Source organism: Emydura macquarii, unplaced genomic scaffold, assembly GCF_026122565.2.
Source record: "Emydura macquarii macquarii isolate MOO-44397 ecotype Brisbane River unplaced genomic scaffold, CSIRO-AGI_Emac_v2 contig_1002, whole genome shotgun sequence".
In the NCBI taxonomy this organism is placed as follows: domain Eukaryota; kingdom Metazoa; phylum Chordata; order Testudines; family Chelidae; genus Emydura; species Emydura macquarii.
Window position 1 is genome coordinate 932,649 of NW_027131139.1, and position 21,719 is coordinate 954,367.

The window sequence follows — 21,719 nt, forward strand, 5'->3', positions numbered from 1 at the left end:
CCCCTACAATGGGACACCCCCATTTGTTATAATGGAGTTGGGCTACTACTTCAGGAGGAGTCTGTGGAGACAGGCACCCCTACTGGGTTGCCTCTGGTGTTCCCGAATCCAATATGGGAGTGACCGGAGCTCCATTAGCCAGTTCCTCTTGCGCCTGTAACTGGGCAACCCTCTGCAGTAACTCACTTGTGGGCTTCTTATCCCATTTCTCTTTTGATTCTCCTGCCTTGATGAGTTTCCTCCACGCTATCACCCTCAATCCCTCCATATGCCCTTTGCTTTGCGTCAGATATTCATTTCCCATTTCTGCTTCCTGGCTGCCTGCAACTCCTCCCCATCCTCTTTCTCTAGCATATCTTTGTGCATCGGACTCTTCTTTCCCTGGCTTTCCTTGGTCAACGGGGCCCATAGTTGGCAAAGATTATTGCCTGGACCGGTTCCATTTTCTTGTCCTTGTTTCCTTTTCCTGCTTGTCCATGTCTCACAAAACTACAGCTGCTCAAAAAATGACCTGTTTTAACTCTGGGTATCCCCGAGCTGGATCTAAGAACCCTAAATTCACTTTCATTTTTGAGTTCAAACCATCTAACAATGCCGTCTCAAAAGCTAATGTATTGAAACTGGGGGAGGGGGGAGGCAAATACCGTTGGCACAACGCTGGCAGCTGGCAGCCGTGGCCAGTATCTCCTTTTCAATGAGACGCGTTCTGAGGACTCATGGGGCCCTGTTCTGTTACACAGAACAGCTTTCCCAGTTGTCGGGCTGATCTCACCACCTTCATTACTTCCTTCACCCAGTCTCACCCGGTAGCGGCAACATTGTTCACGTCTAACCACCCCTCAGCACTCTGTATTACTGCCCAATCAGAAGCACTAATACAGGGCTGGGCTAAAACCTCCTAATCTGCCAGCCTCCACTCAGCTCTCACCACACCTTCGCCATCCAGTCCAGACGCACATCCCTCTCTACGGGAGACTGAGCAGCCGCCCGTACCTGGTCTGGGGTAAAATCAGAAATCTTTGTAATATTGTGCCTTGTTTCCCTTGGGTGCTGTTGGTCATCTGGGTTAGGTTCTGTTTTTGTTATCACCCTAGTGGTAACTGGAGCTGCAGGATTGGATTGTTGTGCCTTTAATTTCAAATCCTGCAATTCCTTGTGTTCAGGGGAATAGCATAGGGCCCTTCAGGAAAGGCAGCAGGGGAGTATGACCGTCCAGGATCTTTCCATTCAGGATTGATCCAACTATTCTCATTCCAAGTATTATCCCAGATGTCTGTATCCCCAGTGCTCATACCTACTGCTCCTCTTACTACTGCCAGGGTGCCCAACTTGTTTTTCTGTTTCTCTATTTGCTGTCTGCAAACAGTATTCGCTGTTTGCCTGTGTCTGATCTTGTAACACTGTTCTGATAGCGGCCTAAGCCTCCCCTGACTTCATTTGCAATGTAAATAAATATTTCCCCATTCAGGTTTTCTACTTTCATTTTCAGTTGTTCATACTCTCCTGCTTTCACCTGTAAAGCTGTTGCATTCTGTAATGCTGAAGCTGCACTAGCACATTGGGATGCTTTATACTGAGCCAAACTGTCCTTAACTATATCCAGTTCAAATTTATAATGCTCCAGTTGCTTTTCCTGACGTGCCACCAAGCTGGAGAGATTGGTGACAGCTTTCCACAATACCCACTCCACTGCTGCTTTTATAACCTTTCTCTTTGGCTTGGGTTTCAAGCACTTACAGAATGCTTCAAACCCCTTGGAAGCAGACACAATGGCACCTCTCCCCTGGAAAGAATCTTGTTCCTGGGGCATGGACCCCATTCTGCTCCCCAGTTAGCAAGGAGGGTGGGTTCTGCTGCTATTACTTTTCTACTATTATTCACTGGGTGAGGCTCTCTCTGTTTGGTCCAAATGATCTTAGTTTGCCTGACATCTCCACCAGTCTGTTACTCACACACAAAGGCACCCCACCTTTTCCCAGTCCGTAGGGCTACAGGTGTAACCCAGTCAATTTAGGCAGCCCCACCTTTTCCCAGTCTGTAGGGTTCTGAGGGAAAGGCCACCTACCCTTACACAATTCACACTGTAGGGCTCAGAGTCACCTGTACCCAATTTGTAGGGCTCTGGGTGTATATTACTGCGGGTCTGCAAAATCTTTTACCAGTGGGAGAGTCTTACACAGTAATAACCTTAACCTCTGTTTATTAACAATTACTGAACATAGCACACACGCTAAGCGTCCAATGCTGTGCTCACCAATCCTGGTCAGGCAGGCGGACCTTTGCTGTTGGCCAGGCAAGGTCAGTCTCATCTGAGTTCTGGTTGTTACATGTCATAGTCGTGCAAAGGATTCTAGCAGCTCTGATTTTGGGCTGTGTCTTTTCTTCTTATTCTTTGTTCCCCTTTTCTTCCAGCTGTGCTCTCCCTTTTGGACCCATTTTTATAGTGAAACTTGAATCCTGCTTAGCTATACCTTAATCAATTATATTGCAAAATAATTCTGTAACCAATCAGACCTGACCCCTTTGATTGTTTCATAACGAGGTGTGAAATATTTAACTCAACCAAAGAACCAGACAGGAAAACAATAGAAAAGTGGGTACCATAAAGACAAAACAATTAGGCATGTACAGCCACAGCTACTGACAAGTGATTCTTTTGCCGGATAGAATGCCATTAACAAGGTTTTCCTTACACACGTTTCTTTAGCTGGTGCTGGTGGGTGCTATCAGGACAGCGGCACCTTCTTAACAGCCCAATATTACATTGTCTTGCTGTCATTTCAGGAATGTGAAGACTATGTGCCAAGTAGCTGATGGCTGCTGTCTTTCCTAGCAGTTTCTACTGCTTAGCCCAAGAATAAGGCCTCAGTCCTTCTACCATGTGCCGTCACCCTGTGATGGCCCCACCTTACCCTGTCCACATGCTGCCCAGTGGCTAAGGGCATGGAAAGGGGAATGGGAACACTCAGGGCTCTCCCTGCTCCCATTGTTCAGACACTTCCTGGGCTGAGGCTGGGCCCAAACCACAAATGAGGGAACAGGACAGTGAGTGGCTTATGGGGAGAGGCCTGAGGGAGAAATGCAGCCAGGCCAGTTTTGTCAGCCTGAAGTAGGAGCAACGGGGCTGGGTCCAGGAGCTGCCAGAGGTGGAAGACCCCCCAGAGCAGGGCACTCGACACGGGGGCATTGCCCCAGCTGGAGCAGGGGATGGGCCGTGACATGGCAGGAGGGATGCAGAGATGCTGGCATGGCCCCAGCTCGGGCAGGGCAGGGCTCTCGGCCTTGCCCACAGCTGACCCAGGCCAAGGAGCAGAACGCTTGGGCGAGAGGCTGGCCGTGGTGATGAAGGGTATGTGGGCCTCCGAGTCCGGCAGCAGGAGCTACCCCTGGTAAGGGTGGGGTGTCCGTGGGCAAAGTGTCTGAGGGCAAGGGTGGGATGAGGGGCTGGAGGAAGCCCCAGAGGCCAAGGGGTAACTGAGTGCAGTCACTGGGGAAATGGAGCCCAGCCCGGGGGAGGGGTGTGGAGGAAGAGGAGGAGGGGGTAGAACTTGATGAGACCTGGGTCTGCTGGGTTGGGAAAAGGAAGCGACTCCTTGGCGGGGACTGGGGTGACTGTGCGGCGAGGGGGTGCCTGGGTTAGAGCCCCTCTCGGCAGTGAGGGCAGAGCAGGGCTTGGTCTCTGCAGGGACCGCTGGTTCTGTCCTGGCTCTGAAGCTCTGTTTAACCTGGGGGTTGCGCCTTTCCAGATCCTGCCGAACCCCTGGCCTCATGCAGCCACTGCGCTGTGGGGAAGCTGCTAAGGCTGGAGGACAGGGCGGGGTGTAACTAGCTGCTAACTAACAGTATGGGGGCTTCCTGTGGCTTTGTGTTAAAATGCTGTGGCTGGCAGGACTTTCCCAGAGTCAGCAGAGAGGACGGGGCAGGGACCAAGCTGGTGGGAGGAGGATCAGCTCTGCGGCGTGGGTTGAGCACAGCCTAGTCTAAACTCAGCAGCAGCTCTGGAGACGCTTCCCAACGTGGGGCTGGAGCAGCTGTCAGGGCCGTGCCCCCTCTCAGAGCTTGGGGCACAGGGACATGGGTACTGTCCTCAGGGCTGGGTCTGTACGGTGCCCATGGCCGTGCAGCCCCAATCCCGAACCGGGGGGAGTGTGGGCCCTGCCGGGCCCTGCAGTTGTGGCTCTGCTCCAACTTCCCCTCCGTGGGCTGTAGAGGAAGTGCGTTGGGGCTGAAGGTCCTTGCGTAATCTCTTGCGAGTGGAAGGGGGCGAGGGACTCGCGTTAATCGGCTCCGACAGCTTCAGTTACACAGGCTGAAAACCCGACGTCTGACTCCTGAAGCGCTCACACCAGCTGGCCCCTGCCCCTTGGCACTGGCTGCCTGGCACATTGCTGCCATTCTGTCCTGACATGCTTTCCTGCCTCTGCTGTGTCCATGGTCTGTGCTGTGCCCTGCCCTTTCCATCGCTTCCTGGGGGGACCCTGTCATGCACCAGATCCCGACCCCCAGTGCCCAGGCCTGCCCTGACTACAGTGTGAGCTGGGACGCTCTCCTCCATCCCCCCGCACTGGCTGGCAGGTACTCAGAGCCTGAGTCCTGGTGCCTTGGGGAAAGCAGCTCTGGTCCATCTGGGGGTAGACGAGGAGGTGGCTTGGCAGGCGGATGCAGAGGGTCTAGCCTGCCCTGAGATGGGGCAGGGGCACCATGGGCTCCTCTGGGAGATGATGTTAAGCTTCAGCCCTCCTACACCCAGCAGTGGGGCTAGCAGTGGTGGGGAGTCCTCCAGGACCAGCTGTTCCCCAGGTGTATCTGCAGCACTGGTCAGAGGCAGTAAATGAGGGTCAGGGAGGGAAGGCCAGCCCCATGCGTCCCTGTGCTCCCAGCCTGCAGAGGTGACCAGCTGGCTGGGAGGATGCTGTCTTGGGGGGGAGGCACCCTGCGAGGAAGGGAAGCTGGTGGGAGGGTGGGTAAGGAGATCTAGGGTGCTGGGGGGTCACAGGAGCAGTGTGTGACCGACCCTGGCTTCACCCAAAGGCTGCAGCATAAACGTCTCTGTTTGTTCTCAGGCACCTTTATGGGTCGGGCCTGGGGCCGGGGTCGGGGTCAGCAGCAGAAATGGGGCAGAGTGAGTCCGAGCCGCAGGACGAGCAGGAGGTAGGTGCTGTCCCGTTCTCGGCGGGGCCCCCGACTATTATCCTCTGCAGCTCAGCAGTCCCAGCCTCCCAACCCATCATTCCCCCTATGTGCAGAGCGCACCCCCTGCTGGCTCTGTTCACTATCGGGAGAAGGGCCTGAAGAGACCCACCCTACCAGCGCCATCTCATGGGGGCTGGGACCACGTCCCTATGCAGGGCACCTTGGCTGGCATCCCAGTCAGATCCTTTCCAGGACCCCTGCTTCCCCCAGCAGGTGCCCCTCCCTGCTGAGCTGGGACTGTTAACTTCAGCATCCAGGTCACGTTCCCAGCCCTCTTTCCACCACCCCGTCCGAGCTGGCTCTGGATGTCTTCTCCCCAGATGTGGTATTGAGTCTGGCAGGAGCCTCTCCAGAGCCCAGTGCCCCTCTGTGTCTGGGGTAGATGGGCAGTGTCCTGGGACGGCTGGAGCTCGCCTTCCACTTCGATGTACTGGTGTGTGCCTCTTGAATAGCTGTCAGCCTCACCCCAGAGGTGGCTGCATTTCAGTGGTGGACCAGTGGTCCGTGCATGCACTGCACATTCAGCAAAGCATGTTGGGATGGAAGGTGCTATAGACAGGCCCTTGTGCCCAGATTCTGGGTAGCACAGCCATGGGGCTGGACCCACGGGCTCTGATGGCAGCATCAACCCGCCTGGTGGCACTGAGGCTTTGTCTGTGTCTCTTCCACACAGGATGCAGCGCTCACAGCCGTGCTGCCCAACATTAAGCTCTTTGTGGAGGATCAGCTGCAGACCAGCATGGTGAGGAGGGCAGCTGAGGGTATGGCCAGGGCATGGTGTCTCCCAGAGGGGGTGCGTTTCTGGGGAAGTGGAGCAGGGTCGTGGTCTCTCCCGGGAGAAGTGGGAGTGCTGGCTAGCTGGCATAGCCCATGGCACCTGAGCCAAAGCAGCCCAGCTCCTGGTGCAATGGGAGGCTCTGGTACTTTGGTGCCCAACCATCCCGGGTGAGTCTTGGCTGATGAGTGGAGGGGCCAATGGGGTCAGACACTGGCCTTGGGCCAGGAGAGAGGCTGGGCAAGAAAGATTTGAGCTGTGGGGAATCTGCTGCCTTGCAATTCCTATAATGGTGTGTGTGATGACTCCCCCCAATCCGTCCCTCTGACAGAGTGGGTGGGGGGTGTGGCAGGCTGGGAAAGGATTTCCCTACTAGCATTGCTGATGGAGCGGCCTGCCCAGCCACTGTGGCCGACATACAGCCCCTGGCGCTCTGCAGTGCGGCTTCCCTCCCTGTCCTGTGACCCATGTAGTCCAGGTGCTTGGCTCATGGTGCCGCACTGCATGCTGGGACCCATGGTCTGTGCTGTGCCCTGCCCTTTGCATCGCTTCCTGGGGGGAGCCTGTCGTGCACCAGATCCCAAGGGGTCGCATTGTCTCAGCAGGGCAGGCCACATGGCCGCAGCACTCTGGGTCTGGGCACTTGGGCTGCAGCGCTCCCTGCTGTTCACAGTGACCTCATGTTTGGGGGTGTTCTCACCCCGGGGATCGCTGCATGTCAGTCAGCCAGTACCAGCAGCGACACTGCGCAGCCTTTCCAGAGAGGGTGCTAGTCACTAGTCACCTGCAATGTGGTGTTGGGGATCCTTAGGTTAGCCTGAGACAGGTGAGCATAGGACTGAGTCTGTCCTGGTGGGAGCCAGGGCAAGCTCCAGCCTCATGCTCCCTGCATTTGGAGTCTCTGCTCCCAGAAGCACCCTGCAGGGCTATCTGTTCCCCCGCCCTCCCTTGGTCTCCAGTCAGGCTGCGTCCCTGTATCCGTCCTTGAACCCAGCCTGCCTTGGCTTAACTATGAACATCCCAGTCCCTGGGGCTCCCAACGTTTCTCCGGGATGCTCCACTGCAGGGCTCGTAGGTGTGACGGAATGGGAATTTTTAATAATGTTTTTGAGTCCTGTTTGCCTCACTTTCCCCTATATTTTGCACGGCTACTCAGTGGGGGAAAAGGATTGTTTGCTCTCTGGGCAGACAGAGATACAGGGGGAGGGCTGGGTGGATGGCCTAGCTGTCTGAGCAGACAGAAGGGGTCGTTAGAAAGGACTAGCCGAGGCTGAGCCATATCAGTGGAAAATCTGAGAAGACCACGAGAAACCCCAGTCACCAGGGCACTGACACCTTGTGACCACTGCCCCAGAGGGAGGAGGATTTCCTCACCTCTCCACATGGGAGCTGAGCGAGGCCCCAGCTCGAGACCAAAGGACTAGGGGAGGGCGGGGGGGAAACAGCTCTCTTCAGACAGGTGGCAAATGGCATTGACTCCATCCTGGCTGGTGCATTGCTCTGGGCTGACCAGGCCAGACTGTGCTGGTGTGCTAGGCACTTCCCAGGCTGGGCTCCAGCTGAGTGATGACAACTCTGTGTGAGTGTCACTGGTGCGTTTCCCCAGGAAGTGGACAGGTCTCGCAGGCAGCGTCTGTCTCAGCTGGACTTGCTGGGCAGAGCTCCTGCTGTGAAGCTCAGAGGCCCAGTCTCAGGAGGGGGTGAGGCTGCCCTGGAGGAAGAGCAGAAGTGACACATAACTGTTGATTTGGGGAGGGAACGTGTGAACCCGGCAGCAGAGGCAATGTGAGGGGGGGGGGGGGACATGCCATACAGCCTGGTGGGCTGCAGCATGGCAGTCACTCGCTGCGCCTTCTGCAGTGCAAAGCAGAGCAGCTTCCCAGCTCAGAGCCAGCTCCTGGCCCCCAGCCAGCCCCACCTTTGGCCACAGGCTCCTGGCCCCGCCTGGCCTTTCCCTGCAGGATCCCAGCCCCATCCGGCTCCATTCCCAGCTCTGTGATGGACTGTGAGCGTAGCCCAGGCAGCTGGGCCCCTGCGCACCCATGTCCACACAGCTGCAGGTTAAAGGCCAGGCCTCCCCCGTGCGGTAAGGGGAGCTCCCTGCCTCGCTCCCAGCAATGTGCGACCCTCGCAGAGACACTGCTGGCACAGGGCAAGCTGATCACTGCTCTACTGCCCCCTGAGCCAGCCGTGGAGACCATCCACGTTGCACTGAGACCTCCTCAAAGTCTGCCAGGCCAAGGAGCCGTGTAATTTGGCGGGGAGGGGCTACAGCACAATGTAAAGGTTCTGGTGTGAACCCTGGAAAAAATCTGGGAATCGGGGGCACATGCTCCCCACGCATCAAATCCAAGAAGAATGAGGCCCCCTTGGGGGGCTGGCCCATGGAAGGGGTTCCTCTCCCGGAGGGTGTTCCGAGGCTGGGGCCTAGCCCTGACCCTGTGAATCCGTGACAGTAGGACAGTTCAGTTCATGCGACTGATCCTGCTTCTGCAAGCACGTGGCTCACTGAGTCCAACCCCTCTGGCCTTCCCTTTCACGCGCTGCGTAGCAGGACAAAGCCCACAGGGAAACTGAGGCACACACATGGCTCATAAAAACATTGCCTGAATTTCTACATCTGCACAACCACCCCACAGGGCTGGGGCTCCTCTGGCCTGCCCCAAGCAGTGCCCTGGGGAGTGGCTGCTGCTGTCTTGGGCCCACCCGTGTCCTGTCTGGAACGTGCCTCTTCCCATAGGTGCTGGGTGTCATGATCGGTGTTGGTGTTTCCATGCTGCTCATCGCCACCCTGATCCTGGTGCTGGTCCGCAGGCTGCGTCTCAAGAGTAAGTGCCTACCCCTGCAGGCAGCAAAGCCTTTCCCAGCCAGGTCTCGGGCACTGTGCTGCCCGTCTCGGGCTCAGTGTCTGCATGCCGTATAGGCAGGGAGACCTTAGTGGCTAGAGCAGGGGGCTGGCAGCCAGGACTCCTGGGTTCTGTCCCCGACTCACTGCCTGGGTGAGTCCCTTCACTTCCCTGTGCCTCAGTTTTCCCACATGCAAAGGGATCATGAGGGGCATCCAGAGACTGGCTGGGAAGGGCATAAAGCTCCTGGGATTCTTTGGTGGCAGCCCAGCTTCCGGGAGCTGGAGTTGGGGGGCAGGGCAGAACTCTGCCATCTGTACCCCTGAGGCCTCTGCACCCCTCCCTGGGCCGGGAGGTGGGTTGCAATGAGGAGCACGAGCAGGGAGTCAGATTGATGGGGGAGGGAGGCAGGCTTCTTGCACCGATAACCTTTCATGTCCTCCCCTCCCCCCAGAGGTGCAGGCTCAAGAGATGCCCAAGTACCGGTTCCGCAAGCGGGACAAAGTGCTGTTCTACGGACGCAAGATCATGCGCAAGGTGCGGTGCTGGGGTGGGGGCAGAGCTGCCTCATGCACCGGCCCAGCCTGGGCTGTGCAGTCAGGGGGGTGCCAGTGGGTGCTGGCAGTGCAAGGGCTGATGGCTCTGCCAGCTCAGGTGTGGTGCTCCAGTCCCTGCCGGGGCCCAGCTGAAGGGCATCTTGAGGGTATTTCAGCTTCCTGCTGAGAGACTAGTGCTGGACAGGGTGGTGGCTCGCGGCCAGCGGCGCTGAGCGGCAGAGATTGTCCTGCCACAAAGTGCTGAGCCCTGGCCTTGGCCTGTGCCCCAGTGAGCTGGCCCCATGGCATGGTCCCCCAGCCCACGCTGAGGAGAAGACCTCTGGCAGGTGGGCCTGGGCTCCAGCATCCATGTCACAGATTCACAGGGTCTGGTCTATGCCCCCGCCTGTAATCAGTCCCCTGGGAGTGACCCCTTCAGTGTGATGGGCCCCAAGGACCAAAACTGGGCCAGCCCTCCCTGTCTCTCGGGGGCTTCCTGCAGCATGTCCAGCTGAGCCATGCTCCTGCGGGAGGCCCTTCGGCACCGTGCTCTCAGGGAGGAGCGGTGCGACTCCAGACAGGCTTTCAAGGCAAGGGGAGGGTCTGTTAGTCAGCTGGCACACAGGCTGTGAGAGAGCCGAGCCTGGCACAGAGATGCAGACGTGAAGAGCGAGTTCAGGCTGACCAACGCCAGGCCTCCCTGGAGCCCAGCTGCTGTAGGAGCCATCTCTGCTCCAAGGAGCTAGGTGCAGGAGGATGCAGACAGCTGATAGACACAGTGGAGGATTCCTGCCTTTGTCACGCTGCACTAAGCAACAGCAGTAGGCGGGGCAGGGAACGTGGCTGTCTGCCCAGGCAGCCAGGGCTGTGCCCTGCTCGGAGGGAGGGGCAGCTCAGCATGCCAGGCCCCAGAAGCCTGGCCCGAGGGGACAATCTGGCTGGTGATCAGGACCCATCCAGGCCCCTGCTGCAAGGTGGAGAGGATGTTTGCAAAGCACTAACATCACACTAGCCCCTCTGCCAGCCCCTCTTCTCCCTGCTCCCCCCACCTGCTTCACCCCTACCTGGGAGGTGAGGTGGGGGGCAGTGCTGGCCTAGGTTGGGGGTGGGGGTCTTTGAGGTGGTTTGGGGTGCAGGAGCGGGTCTCCTGGGGCTGGTTCTCTCTGCAGGAAGCCGGGGGGGCTGAACTCCAGCTAGGAGCAGTGGAGGGAGAGGGGCTCCTTGGGAGGAGATGCTGCAGCCCCAGCTGGGTCAGATTACCAGGAGCTGGTGTACAGTGGCCACTCGCTCTGCCAGAGCCTGGGTCTAGGGAGGGTCCTGTGGGGTCACTAATCCCGGAGATGTGAGCAGGACCCTGCCTCGTGAGGAGGAGCCCTGTTAAGCGGCCCCCCACTGTGCTGATCGCTGAGTGGCTTGGGGTGGGGCAGCAGGGGGCTGGGCTTCCCTGAGGCCTCAGGCCCAGGCCAAGCACTGGGGGTGGGGTGGGGTGGGGGGACTCACCTGGCTGTGAGGATTCAGGGGGACAGGGAAGCAGGCACCAGGAGCTCAGCTGTTCCCCACAAGTTTGGAGGACTGGTGCTGGTGGGGTGACTTGCAGAGAAGGCCAGTTCCATAAGGACTCCCCATTGCGGGCACAGAGCCAGGCACATGGTGCCAGGGATCGTGGGGTCTGGCTGGGCTAGCTGCAGTGTCTCGTGCCTGGCTTGCTGGCAGCCTATAGCTGGCTGAGTGCTGACTCCCCTCGCCCAGGCAACTGGCTCCAGCGGGCGCTGTCCGCGGGCATGGCTCATGGCTCACCTGGGCTGTCTCTGCAGGTGTCCCAGTCCACCTCCTCCCTTGTGGACACGACCATCTCCAGCACCTCCCGGCCCCGCATGAAGAAGAAGCTCAAGATGTTGAACATTGCCAAAAAGTAAGCTGCCTCCCTCCCCCTGCAGGGTGTGAGCCGACTGGTGCGGGCCCAGCCCTGCCATGGGGATGGGGTGGCACCCGGGTTCCCTGCCCTGCTGCAGGAGTGTGTGGTGTGCACTCACTCACCTCTCCTTGCTCTGCAAAGCAGCTGCAGCCCAGCCCAGACCCTGGCCTGGAGAACCCCCCCCAGGGCAGCTGATGGCACCTGCGTCATGGTGCTGCTTGACACCCTGGGTGGGGCCCTTGGGCTGCAGGCTCCTGGCAGGTGGGCATGCACCGGCTCAGGAAGGAGTCCTGCCTCCTGGCTGCAGATTCTCTTGCCCGGGGGGGAGGGGAATCTGCCCATGCGGGCGGCTCTCTGCTTGGCCCTGTCTATCCCCTCCCGTCTGCCCCGTGCCCAGGATCCTGCGCATCAAGAAGGAGCTGCCCATCCTGCAGCTGAAGGAGCCGCCGCCCTCCGTGCTGGAAGCGGATCTGACTGAGTTTGACGTGGCCAACTCCCACCTGCCCTCCGAGGTGCTGTACATGCTGAAGAATGTCCGGTGAGTGCGCTGGGTGCCGGGCCCAGGTCAGCCACAGCCACGTTTGCCCTCCCTGTGAGCAGGCTTGAGCTGGGAGGATCCTGAGCCTGGCCGGCTGGCCGTGTCCTGAGCACCCTCTGACTGATTTCCCGGTACGGCTGCCTCAAAAAAGGGATGGTCCTGGAAAAACCTGGACAAGCGGCAGCTCTGGGCCTGTCAGGTCGTCTAGTCCAGTGGGTCTCGCTCTCTTTTCATTGGTGTACCCCAATAGTTAGAATGGAGGTGCGCCCCTTTGGAGATCTCTTGTCTGTGTAGATAGCTGACGGAACAGAATTCAGCTTTCAGTCTGTCTTTCGTGGTCCCCTCAGACACAGTCTGTGGACCCCCAGGGGTCGGGGGCCCACAGGTTGAGAACCACTGGTCTAAGCTGCGCTGGGTCTGCCAAGGGAGAGCTGCCGAGCGCTCGAGCTGCAGGAATGGTGGCCTGGTTCTCCAGCAGGAGGCACTCTTCCCTCTTGGCTGATACAGAGCCAGTGCTCCCCAGGGGCTGCCGGCTGAGAACAAATGCTGGGCGCTGCCCTTGCGGGCTCGTGGTGGCACCCAGCACAGCGTTAGTCCTGGCAGGGTCGGTGCAGTGTCGCTGTGGGTCTGTTGCGTCAGCCAGGCTGTGTTTGGGATCGGGCACAGAACTCCGCTGCGTCAGCAGCAGTCTGTGGGCGCTGGGGTCCTGGAGCAGGGTAGTGGCAATGGAGACTCCAGGGCTGCTCCTGCTCCCCCATGTGTGCACACGACTGGCAGAGCCCAGCGTGCTGGGATTCCAGCCAGATGACCCAGGGCCTGGCTGGGCTCCTGGGGGAGCCCTTGCCCTGGGACCCTCACTCCCAGGCAGGGGACGGAGACGAGCTCTCTCCTGGGTGGGTCTGTGGGGTGCTTGAAGGGAGCTGCCTGCCCCTGCCTGTGCGCCGGGCTCCACCCCTGGCCATTCTCCCCAGGGGCTGGCGTGGGGGCGCTGGAGGGGATGGGAACGCTGGGAGTCCAGCTGTTCGGAGCAGGGGCTGGCAGGCAGGGCACAGGATCCTCGGGCGCCGGGAGAGCCGTGGCGCAGGGGCAGAGCATCAGACTCAGGGCCTCAGATACAGGAGCCTCGCCGGACTGGCACAGTTCGGGGCTTGCCTCCTGTTGGCATCTCTCTGTGCAGGGCTCTCGCCCGGATAGGCACATGGGGCAGCACGCAGGGTTTGGACTCTGGCCCACGGGATGCAGGAGCTTGGGCTGCTGTCCTGATCTCCAAGTCCCTGCCCTGAGATTCCTGCCGTGACCCGCCCTTCCTTGCAGGGTGCTCGGCCATTTTGAGAAGCCGCTGTTCCTGGAGCTCTGCAAGCACATGATCTTCCAGCAGTTCCAGCAGGGCGAGTACGTCTTCCGGCCCGGCCAGCCTGACACCAGCATCTATGTCTTGCAGGATGGCAAGTTGGAGCTGTTCCTGAGTGAGCAGGTGAGGGGCATGTCCCAGCCCACCTGCCCCCGCAGCCACCCACGCCCCTCCTCCCCCAAGCCATCTGTGGCCCCAGCCCTCTGCACCTTTTAGCAGGCTGGTCCCTGGCAACTGGGGGCACCTTGGGGCAGAGGGGCACATGGGAGGCAATGGGGGAATCTGGTGCTGGGCAGAGGCCCGCTGCCAAGCAGCCCTGCCCGTCGGGATCGCTGTGGCTGTTGGCATAGAGGCTTCCTTAGGGCTGCTCCCTTCTGGGGAGCAACTCATGGAGCAGAAAGCCCCAGCCCCAGTGCCAAGCAAGTTCTGGGTGGCGGGGATGAGGCGGGTGGGTGATGGCTCCCTAAGGAGGGTGTGGCTGTGTTGCAGGACGGGAAGGAGACCCTGGTGAAGGAGGTGTTCCCCGGGGACAGCGTGCACAGTCTGCTCAGTATTCTGGACGTCATCACGGTACCAGCCCTGCCTCTTCACCCCGTGTTGGCCAGCTGGCCCCATCCCGCCATTCCCGCCCCCTGGTGCTGCAGTGAATAGTTCAGCTCTTTGAGTGACCTGCAGCCCCCTGCTGCCCAGCCTGGGGCTCCCCCCAGTTCCGTGTGTGCCCCGCAAGCCCAGCCTGCATCCTCTGCTCTCCTAGGAGACTAATGGGAGGACAAATCCGGGTGGGGCGATGTGGGGTGTGTTTGTGCTGAGCCCATTGGGCCCCCCCATCCCCTGTGGTGGGTTTGCAGCCTGGGTCCCAGGTAGTGAGATGCCGCCATTGCCCTGCCCTGGGCTTGCCATCTTGCCCCACCCGAGGTCTAGAGGAGATTATTCTTCCCTCCGCAGGGCCTGGCAATGCCGCAGGGCCTGGGTCTGGACCTTGGCTGGCTGCTCCAGTCCTGCCTGCTGGGTGGGTGTGAATGTGGCTGTGGGCTGCCCTCTGGCCCCCTCGACCGGAAGCCATGGGGTAGCCCCTGGATCCCTGGCTGTCCTTGGCGGTGCCCCCGCTGGTAGGCTACTCGACTTGCAGGAGAAGGAGGGGGGTGCCCCAGCCCTGGTGCAGAGACCCATGGGCACCCGGTTCTCACACAGGGGCATCAGCGGCCGTACCGGACGGTGTCTGCACGGGCGGGCGAGGACTCCACAGTGCTACGGCTGCCAGTCGAGGCCTTCTCTGCTGTCTTTGAAAAGTACCCGGAGAGCCTGGTGCGGGTGGTTCAGGTGAGTGCAGCCTCAGCCCGCGTCCCACGTCCCACCCCCCCTCCTGCCACTGGCCTGGTGCCCCATGCTCAGATTCCCCCCTTCAATTCCAGATCATCATGGTGCGGCTGCAGCGAGTCACCTTCCTGGCCCTGCACAACTACCTGGGGCTGACCAACGAGCTCTTCAGCCATGTGAGTGAGCGGTCCTGCCCCCTGAGCTCCCCACACCCAGCTCCACCCCCCGTGGCATGGTGGGTCTTGCTCCTTGCACCAGAACCTGCATGCAGCCCATCCCCCTGCCTCCTGCCCATTGCAGTCTGGGCCAGTCCAAACCCAGGTCCCACTGGCGGGGCTGGAGGCTGGCACCCGGCTGGGGCTGGGGAGGGGACAGAGCGCGAGAACCCTGAGCAAAGCCCCCTGTGTCTGCATGTGGGGGGATCCCTGTGCAGCAGGGACGGCTCAGGGCATGTAGGGTGCCCCCTGCTGGCCGTGAGTCACTGCAAGAGGCCTTAACTCCAGGCCTGGTTTCTCTGGGGAGGTGGCGAATCCTGCACCATCCCTGTGGCACAGCCCTGCTCTGCCGTCCACCCTGGCTGCTGGAGCAGCGTTCCCACCCAGCTCCCGATGGAGCCAAGGCCTCTGGGAAAAGCAGGGTCCGTCCCCTGATGCCGGAGGAGCCAGCCCAGTGTTCAGATGGGTCACTGCCCTGCGGCCCAGCTGTCAGGGAGTCAGGTCCCCAGCAGCCGGGAGCAGGGCTTTGCTGGGTCCTGTCATGTGGTGGCAGCACGTGGTGCTCCAGGCTGAGCCAGGCTCTGCACCCTCCCTGGCCAGAGTGGCACATCTGGTCCTTCCCACATTACATGGCTCTGGGGACACGGGTCACCTCCAAACAAGTGGCTGCTGGCGGGGAGCATGGTCCCCTCTTCGGCCATCAGCCAAGCTGTCCCCCTCCCTGTCCTGCTGTCTGTCCCCCAGCTCTGCTCTGGGGCAGGGGCAGGACTCGCTGCAGGAGTTGTTGCAGTCTGTGTGATGCAGGAGGTCAGACAAGATGCTCTGAAGGGCCCCTCCTGGCCTGGAGCTGTGGTGTGTGGCTGGTCCCCAGGCTGGCACTGCCCAGCCTGGCCTGCTGCTGATGCTGGCTGTGTCTGTGGCAGGAGATGCAGCCGCTGCGGCTCTTCCCCCAGCCCAGCCACGCATCGCGTACCAGCCCCGTCAGACACAGCAAGCGTGTCATCAGCGTCTCCTCCATCGATGACCACAAGGAGAGTGCTGGGAGGCAGCCAGATGCCAGCCCCAAGGACCTGGGTAAGGGTCGCCCAGCTCAGGTAGGGGAACCCTGCAGCTGTGCCGCCGCCCCCCCTTCCCCCCGAGCTGGGCACAGACCGGACAAGGGAGGAAGAAGCCCAGGGTGCTGCAGAGGGACTCAGTGGGAGGTGCTGTGCTGCAGGGATTGGGGTGGGGGGCTCGAGGGGGCACGCTGCGCTGCCTGCCCCTGGCACTCCCCTTGCGTGGAACTAGTCACCGCCCTCTATATGCCACAACAGACAACAGTCGTGCAGTGACTCTGGTCCAAGCCCCTGAAGATGACCTGGCTGCAGGGCCAGACCCAGGGCAGGGGATGCGCTGGGCACTGGGTGCTCTCTGTACCAGGGTAACGGGGCGTGTCTGTCACTCCCACAGCTGATCAGCTGAAGCTGGGGTCCCTGGAGCCCTCTGCTGCGCCACTGCTGAGCCGCTGCATCTCCATGCCAGTTGATATCTCAGGTATGTGGCATTCCCCTTGCTGTGGGGTTGGCTGCTGCCTGGCCATTGTCAGCTGAAGTTGCTGCCCCCATTGAGCTGTGGGGGGTGGGGTTAGACTGCGGGATGCAGGCTCTGGCACTCTGGGGGTTGGGACCAGCTGGAGAGAGCCCAGCGTCTGCCGGTGCCAATGGCCGGGGCAGGCGAAGGGGTCTGAGACGTGCTGCCAGGAATGGGAGTCCTGGGGCATAGCAATGGAGGAAGGCCGGGGGTCAGAGGAGGAGCGCTGGGCTAAGCACTGAGCAGCCTGGTCTGGGCAGAGCCCTCTGTGCTGGTGCCCCGGGGGCAGGGGCGAGCACTCTGGCCCTGCGGTGAGGGCTGCCCTGGCCTCTCTCCTGTGCAGGCCTCCAGAAGGGCCCCCGCTCAGACTTCGACATGGCCTACGAGCGCGGCAGGATCTCTGTGTCTCTGCAGGAGGAGAGCACGGGCGCCATGGCCTCCTTCTCCCGGGTAGGTCCTGGCACACGCTTCTCTGACTGTGGCAGAGCTGGGGCACTCCCTCCCCATCACAAAGTGCCCACTGGGGCCTGGCCTGGGGCAGAGGCGCTGCACAAAGGGGTGTGAGGGCACAGTGCCTGTGGCGGAGGGAGGGCAGCCTATGGCCTGAGCCTGCTCCATCCCATTCTCTTGCCCAGGGCAGTACAGAGTTGGGCAGCCTGCAGCAGGCGCACACTTCTGTGGGGAGTAAAAACAGCCTGGGTGCTGCCCCCCAGGGCAGCTTTCCTTGGGGGTGCCCGCATCCCAGTGTGGGGGGTTGGGCATCCGGGCACAGGGCAGCAGTGAGGGGGGTGGCAGCTGGCAAAGGCCCGGACAGGACTGAGTCACTGCAAGGGATGGAGAGGGGCCCGCTGGGGTCTGGGCAGTGGCTGTGGCAGGGCGTCCCTGCAGCACTGAGCTGTCCTCCCTCGTCGCTCCAGTCTGTCTCCCATGAGCCCAAGGAGTGCAGGGCAGTGATGGTGGAGGAGCTGCCGTCCGGAACCTACCACTACAACTACTGCGAGGACGACTCGGCCGGCGGCGCCTGCCCCTTTGGGCCTTACCAGGGCCGCCAGACCAGTGCCATCTTCGAGGCTGCCAAGCAGGAGCTGGTGAAGCTCATGAAGATCGAGGTGAAGGGACAGGAAGGGGTGCAGGGGGGATCCCCAGGGAAGAGGGGGCAGGGCAGGGTAACTCCCTAGGCTCTGCCTGGAGGACAGCAGGGAAGCTCCAGCTGCACCTGGGGTAGGGGGCCCTCATGCAGTCTGTTCTCCCACCTCCAGAGCCATGGGTCAGCCAGGCCATGGCCAGTCGGCCCTGGGGGGGGATCCTGTGCACAGGCTCTGTGGAGGAGCTGAGCTGGTGTGTCCTGGCTCCGTACCTCTCAGCCTCTGGGGGAGGAGGCCCAGGGCAGGATGGAGAGCTGGCTCCCAGAGGGGAGGACTGGGCTGTCCTGTCCGTGCTGGGAGCTCCTAAGCCCTGGAGGGGCTGGCTAAGCCATCTGGCCAGCACAGGGTTTGGGAAGGACTGGAGGGCAGGCCCCAGCATTGGTCTGGGGGGAACCTGGGACTCCCGAAGCCTCTCCCATGGGGGGGCAGCTCTGTGCAGCGCCTGGTCGAGGCAGCAGGCACGAAGCTGGGAGCAGGAGTACCAGGGCAGTACTGCCAGCGCTGCCTGGCAGCCCCTCCCTGGCCGCCCCGTTGCAGTGTGCTCTGCCGGGTCCCTCACGGCTGCTCTCCCCACAGGATCCCTCCCTTCTCAACAACCGGGTGCTGCTGCACCACGCCAAGGCCGGGACGGTCATCGCCCGCCAGGGGGACCAGGTAGGTGTCGGTGCCCGGCAGCCCAGGAGGACACCACAGTAGCAGGTGCTCTGCGCTGGTGCTGCCATTGTTTTGTGGAAGCTGGGGCCTGGTCCCCCTTCCCTGCAGCCGCCCCGGCGCGGAGCGGGCGAGACATACTGCCTGCTGGGGGTGGGGGCATCTCGCCCACTCTGCACTGGTGCTGATGACTGCACAAGGGGCAGGGCAGTGGGGCTGTCTGGAGTGGCTCACGAAGGTGAGTGCCAGCCTCTGGGCAGATTGTTGCAAACCAGGGCACAAACCTCAAACTGGCTGTGTGCTCTCGAAAGAGATTTCATGAACCAAAGGAACTGCTCCAGCCCCATAACTGTCACAGACCCGCCGACCTGTCTCGCTCCCCCGCATGCCTGCCTTTGTGACAGACCAAAACCCACAACAGGAGTCCGGTTACTCTCCGTCCCAGAGGACCAGTCGCTTACCCCGGGTCCGTTGTACCTCCGAGCTCTCACCAAAGACGACACTTGTAGCCAATTCAAGATTTGTTAACTAGGAGAAAGCAACGCGTTATTGAGAGGGTTAAATCCGGTAACCAGACAAACCCAGATGTGGCCCAGTAAGGTCTCAGGCTGCTGCAATGTGCAAGCTGTCTACGTCCTTTACGGCTAACCCAGCCTAAGCTGCTCGGAGCCCCCTTGCTAACGACAAGGAATCTTGCCTGGCGTTTTTATTCCTGTTCCCCAGAGTTCAACCTGACGGAGCAAGTGTCGGTGCCTGGCGGGGGAGGGGGAACAAGGAAGTCTTTGTCCGTTGCCGTTCCCGATGGCTCAGTGGGCCTTTGTGCAGGCAGCCCCGGCACTTCCCGCTAGTTAATGCTGCTTCCCCGTGGGGGGAGTTGTGCAGCTCAAGGCTGAGGCTGCAAACGCTCGTGATGTTCTGCCGTGGGCTCCAGATGTGAGACATGAGCTCAGCACACGCAGCTTCCGCCGAGCATTGCAGCCAGTCGAAATGCACTCTGATCAGCTCAACGTCCGCTCTAACCCTGGGCCTTGGCATCAGCTGGCACCTGTCTGCCAGCGTCCCCCTCGGCCTCTGACCTCCGCAAGGAGGGACTCGGCAGGAAGGGCACTGGAGTGCAATTCCCCCAGACCCTCTCTGCCCTCTCCCCATGGGGCGTGGGAGCCTTCCCTGCGGCTCCTACCAAACTGAGCCAGACGCCATTGCCCCCAGTGCCCTGCCCCGAGCACCCACCCCCCCATTAGCTCCTTACAGTGCCCTGGCCAGAGCCTAGATGAGGCTTCTTCCCTGTGCGCCCCTCCTCCTCCCAGCGGGGACGGCAGCCCCCAGCGCCAAGTGCACATCCGGGTGCTGGGAGCCAGCCTAGGGAACGTTAAACCCCTGCACAGCAGGACTGGGCCCTGCCGGGTGGGGAGGAGAGGTTGGCTGCCGTGGAGCTGGGGGTGGAATTTATGCAGGGCTCTGGTTAGTGCGGAGGCCCCAGAGGGCTCAGACTCTGTGGGTGCTGCAGGCTGTCCCCCATGACCCCAGGGAGCCTGTCTGTGGGCGCTCACCCTGGGGCAGTCCTGCCTGTCCTCTTGGCACCAGAGCTGACATTCCTCTTTCCTCTCCCCCACTCCTGGCCCCCTGCATAGGACGTCAGCCTTCACTTCGTGCTGTGGGGCTGCCTGCACATCTACCAGCGCATGATCGACAAAGCGGAGGATGTGTGCCTGTTCCTGACGCAGCCTGGGGAGATGGTGGGCCAGCTGGCGGTGCTCACAGGGGAGCCCCTCATCTTCACCATCAAGGCCAACCGCGACTGCACCTTCCTCAAGATCTCCAAGTCGGACTTCTACGAGTCAGTGTCCCCCTTCCCCCTCCTCTCCCTGTGGGGTGGGGCTCTGGGCAGCTCCTCCCAGTGCCACCGGGCAGGCTCTGCCCACCTGCCATCCCACTTCTGCCCAGGCTGGCAGCCCTGTCCTGGGGCTGGATTGGGGCCAGCGTCCCCTAGAGGGGAAAGGCGCCAGGCCTCTAATCAGACACCCGTTGCGTGGGGCTGGATTCTCACATTGCGGGCTGTGGCCTACTCTGGTGCCATGTTTTCTTGGCTGGCTGTGTTTCGGAGGAGGTGGGCAGACTCAGGTCTGGGGCAGCTGCAGCCAGCAGCTCTCCATGGCAGCAAAGGGCCACCTGTGCCCTTACGAGCCACCCGCTCTCTCCCCAGGATCATGCGGGAGCAGCCCAGTGTGGTGCTGAGTGTCGCCCATACCGTGGCCGCCCGCATGTCCCCGTTCGTGCGCCAGATGGACTTTGCCATCGACTGGATGGCAGTGGAGGCTGGGCGGGCCTTGTACAGGTGAGTGAGGCCTGTACAGGGATGTACTGGGAGACCCTGATTACGGGAGAACCCCAGCTTCTCCACCTGGCCCAGGGTGCAGCTGGGACCAACTCTCCCTGCCGTGTTTAATCGCTTCCATGCCCCACTAGTGGGCAGTCCCCTTCCTTTGCCCCTCCTGCAGCATGAATGATGCAGGCATCCCGGCGCTCTGGGCAGGCGCTGCCCAGGCCAGCAGCTGTGCTGCTTCCAGAGCAGCCAGGTGAGAACTGCCCAGGTGCCCATGAACCCTCTATGGGACTCAGGTTTTCACCCGGGCTGACCTGACTTCAACCGTTTCCTGGCTGCAGGTGTTGAATTGAGAGGAGCCCAGGTGCTCTATGGATGGGGGCTCCCTGCTCAGGGCAGGTGCCAGCTGGGTTGGGCAGACTCCCTGCTTGCTGCATGTGCTCCCAGCCCAGGCCGTAGGGGGCGCTCTCCCTGGTGTGGGCGGACTCACCGCTTGCTGCATGTGCTCCCAGCCCAGGCCATAGGGGGCGCTTTCCCTGGGGCGGGCAGACTCCCTACTCTCTGCATGCGCTCCCAGCCCAGGCTGTAGGGGGCGCTCTTCCTGGGGCGGGCGGACTCACCGCTTGCTGCATGTGCTCCCCAGGCAGGGCGACAAGTCGGACTGCACCTACATCGTGCTGAACGGGCGCCTGCGCTCTGTCATCCAGAAAGGTAGCGGCAAGAAGGAGCTGGTCGGGGAGTACGGCCGTGGTGACCTCATTGGAGTGGTGAGCTTCCTCCCAGGACACTGTTGGAGTGGGGGGTGTCACCCCCTGACCAGGCCCTGTTGCTGCTCTTTGCTCTCCTGCCACGGAGATGGGGCCAGGCTCTGCAGACAGTGCTGGGGTGATGGGTGGGCTGCCGCTAATTGGTGGGTGGATAGGCAGGTCCCCTTAGGTTTGCAATGGTGATGAGCAGATGCTACAGGGTCCATTCCCTGCTTCTCCAGACCCTCCTGGCTTCGATGCTCAGCAGGCCATCACCCTCTGCTGCCAGCAAGTGGCATCCACCTCCAGCCAGTGACTGTCCCTTGTGCTCCCACCTGCGGTCTCCAGCTGGGCACGGGCTGCTCCTGGGACATGGCTCAGCTTAGTATTGTGGACTGGCAGAGCGGTCTCCTGGGTCAAGTGAGGAGGGTGGGGATGGGCATCAGGACCCCTGGATTCTCTTCTCCGCTCAGGGAGGGCTAGTGGGCTTGAACAGAGACAGGACTCCTGGGTTCTGTACCTCACCATGTGCCTCAGTTTCCCCATCTGTTTAAGATGATTGTGAGACATCCCTGTAGTGCCAGGCAGCCCTTGGCTGG

At 61.1% G+C, this 21,719-nt stretch overlaps 1 protein-coding gene across 1 annotated transcript in view; it reads left to right on the forward strand.

Moving 5' to 3' along the window:
* The window catches only part of PNPLA6 (patatin like phospholipase domain containing 6), a 66,706-nt gene that overhangs the window by 22,256 nt on the left and 22,731 nt on the right, over positions 1-21,719 (forward strand). The window contains exons 2-19 of the mRNA XM_067544586.1: positions 5,064-5,151; positions 5,867-5,935; positions 8,709-8,796; positions 9,269-9,351; positions 11,165-11,262; positions 11,663-11,803; positions 13,118-13,277; positions 13,644-13,724; positions 14,346-14,474; positions 14,567-14,647; positions 15,610-15,760; positions 16,136-16,219; positions 16,599-16,705; positions 17,173-17,364; positions 17,977-18,054; positions 19,683-19,888; positions 20,255-20,386; positions 21,018-21,141. Coding sequence (XP_067400687.1) covers positions 5,113-5,151; positions 5,867-5,935; positions 8,709-8,796; positions 9,269-9,351; positions 11,165-11,262; positions 11,663-11,803; positions 13,118-13,277; positions 13,644-13,724; positions 14,346-14,474; positions 14,567-14,647; positions 15,610-15,760; positions 16,136-16,219; positions 16,599-16,705; positions 17,173-17,364; positions 17,977-18,054; positions 19,683-19,888; positions 20,255-20,386; positions 21,018-21,141 — 2,043 coding nt within the window. The 5' untranslated portion in view covers positions 5,064-5,112. The remainder of the gene's footprint in view (positions 1-5,063; positions 5,152-5,866; positions 5,936-8,708; positions 8,797-9,268; positions 9,352-11,164; positions 11,263-11,662; positions 11,804-13,117; positions 13,278-13,643; positions 13,725-14,345; positions 14,475-14,566; positions 14,648-15,609; positions 15,761-16,135; positions 16,220-16,598; positions 16,706-17,172; positions 17,365-17,976; positions 18,055-19,682; positions 19,889-20,254; positions 20,387-21,017; positions 21,142-21,719) is intronic.